General features: G+C 45.2%; 1 protein-coding gene across 1 annotated transcript in view; it reads left to right on the top strand.

Annotated features, from left to right (window-relative positions):
- Positions 1-2200, top strand: part of PCNT (pericentrin) — a 105315-nt gene that overhangs the window by 85677 nt on the left and 17438 nt on the right. Inside the window, exon 41 of the mRNA XM_010834986.1 lies at positions 12-209. Coding sequence (XP_010833288.1) covers positions 12-209 — 198 coding nt within the window. The remainder of the gene's footprint in view (positions 1-11; positions 210-2200) is intronic.

The following is a 2200-nucleotide window of genomic DNA, read 5'->3' as shown; positions in this document are numbered from 1 at the left end:
ACCGCGAGGAGGTGGAGCGGGAGCAGGAGGTAAGTGCGGCACCGAAGACGCCTCCGGAGACCCTGCCTGGAACACGGGAGAGGCCGGCGCGGGGCCGGGGACGGGTAGAGCAGGACGCATGCGAGGACGTGAGGACAGGAGCGGAGCTGAGGCCCAGCCGAGCGGACACACAGCCGTGGAGCAGGTGGCAGAGAGACAAGGAGACGCTGGTGAGCGCGCCTGTGCTGGCCCCGGACTGCCCCTCGGCCTGGTCGCTGCAGCCTGGTGGCAAGTGGAGCCAGGAGCTTGTGTCCTCCTACCTTGTTCCTTCCCAAGGTCGTTGTGAATCCTCAGGCCCAAGCAGTTCCATGTGTCTCCGTGAATGGCGCTTCGGCTTCTGTGTTAAGACCCTTGGGGTCTCAGTAGGAATTGCACTGAGTCTGCAAAGTGCTCTGGGGGTGTTGTCTCCTCAACAGTGTTAAGTCTTCCCATTGGAGAAGTCTGAGGGTCTATTCATTTATTTGCTCAGTTGCTTTATTTAGATCTTTGTTTTATCACTTCAGGTGGTAAACCTTGCATTTCTTTTGTTTATTCCTAAAGGTTATATTTTGATGCTGTTGTAAGTGGTGTTATTTTTTACTTCTGTTTTCAGATTGCTTGTTGTGACCGTGTAGCAATGCAGGTGACTTCCATACTTGGATCTGGTGTCCTGCCACTTCGCTGAACTGGCCTATGAGTCCCAATATTTTTAATACATTCTTTGGAATTTTCAACATTGAAGACCATGCTTTTTGCAGAAAGGCATAGTTTTGCTTGTTCCTTTCCCACCTGGAAGCCTTCTCTCTTCTCTTTGCCTGACTGCCCTGGCCAGAACCTACAAGAGTGCTGAAGCAGGCGCGAGGGCAAGGGTCCAGCCCCATTGCCGATCTTGGGGGAGCAGTCGTCTTTTACCACTGACTACGATGGTAGTTGTTTGGTTTTTGTCGCTGCCCCTTATCAGAGGAAGGTCCCTTCCATTTCTAGTTTATTCAGTCTCTTCTAGTTTATTTTAATATTGAGAGTATTGGGTGCGCTCTTTCACTGTCTTTTGAGATTTACGGCTTTTATGCTTCCGTTGTGCTTCTGAATTGATTGATTTTCATATTTTCAGCCATCCTGGCCCTCTTGGGCTGCATTCCTCTTGAAATTGGTGTATGTGAGGTGCTTAGCTGCTCAGTTGTGTCTGACTCTGCGACCTTATGGACTCTACGCAAGAATACCGGAGTGGGTTTCCATGCCCTCCTCCAGGGGATCTTTCCAGCCCAGGGGTCAAACCCAGGTCTCCCACATTGCAGGTGGATTCTTTACCCTGGTGGCTTAGACAGTAAAGAATTTAGTATATAATTCTTTTTAAATTAGTGCTGAATTCAGTTTGCTAGTATTTTGTTAAGGATTTTGCATTTATATTTATGAGCAATATTGTTCTGTAGTTTTCCTGTGTTTTTGGTTCTGGTATCAGGAAGGTCTTGGCTGTGCAGAGTAGATTTGGAAGTGTTCTCTCCTTTATCTTTTGGATAGATCTTAATTTTAGATACATTATATGTCAACCAAAAGTATTTGTTTCTGAGGATATTATATTCTGTGTTTTCTCATGAATTCACTTTTATTTTGTTCTTTTAAAAATATTTTTTAAAATGTTGAAAAAATTACCTTTATAATTTCTATCTTTGTGTTTTGTCAAATTCTAAGAATGCTCAAACTACTGCACAATTGCACTCAGCTGACACGCTAGTAAAGTAATGCTCAAAATTCTCCAAGCCAGGCTTCAGCAGTATGTGAACCGTGAGCTTCCTGATGTTCAAGCTGGTTTTAGAAAAGGCAGAGGAACCAGAGATCAAATTGCCAACATCTGCTGGATCATGGAAAAAGCAAGAGAGTTCCAGAAAAACATCTATTTCTGCTTTATTGACTATGCCAAAGCCTTTGACTGTGTGGATCACAATAAACCGTGGAAAATTCTGAAAGAGATGGGAATACCAGACCATCTGACCTGTCTCTTGAGAAACCTGTATGCAGGTCAGGAAGCAAGAGTTAGAACTGGACATGGAACAACAGACTGGTTCCAAATAGGAAAAGGAGTACGTCAAGGCTGTATATTGTCACCCTGCTTATTTAACTTCTATGCAGAGTACATCGTGAGAAACGCTGGACTGGAAGAAGCACAAGCTGGAATCAAGATTCC

Source organism: Bison bison, unplaced genomic scaffold (assembly GCF_000754665.1).
Source record: "Bison bison bison isolate TAMUID 2011002044 unplaced genomic scaffold, Bison_UMD1.0 scf7180017864037, whole genome shotgun sequence".
Classification (NCBI taxonomy): Eukaryota; Metazoa; Chordata; class Mammalia; order Artiodactyla; family Bovidae; genus Bison; species Bison bison.
This window is presented reverse-complemented; position numbering and strand designations above follow the sequence as displayed.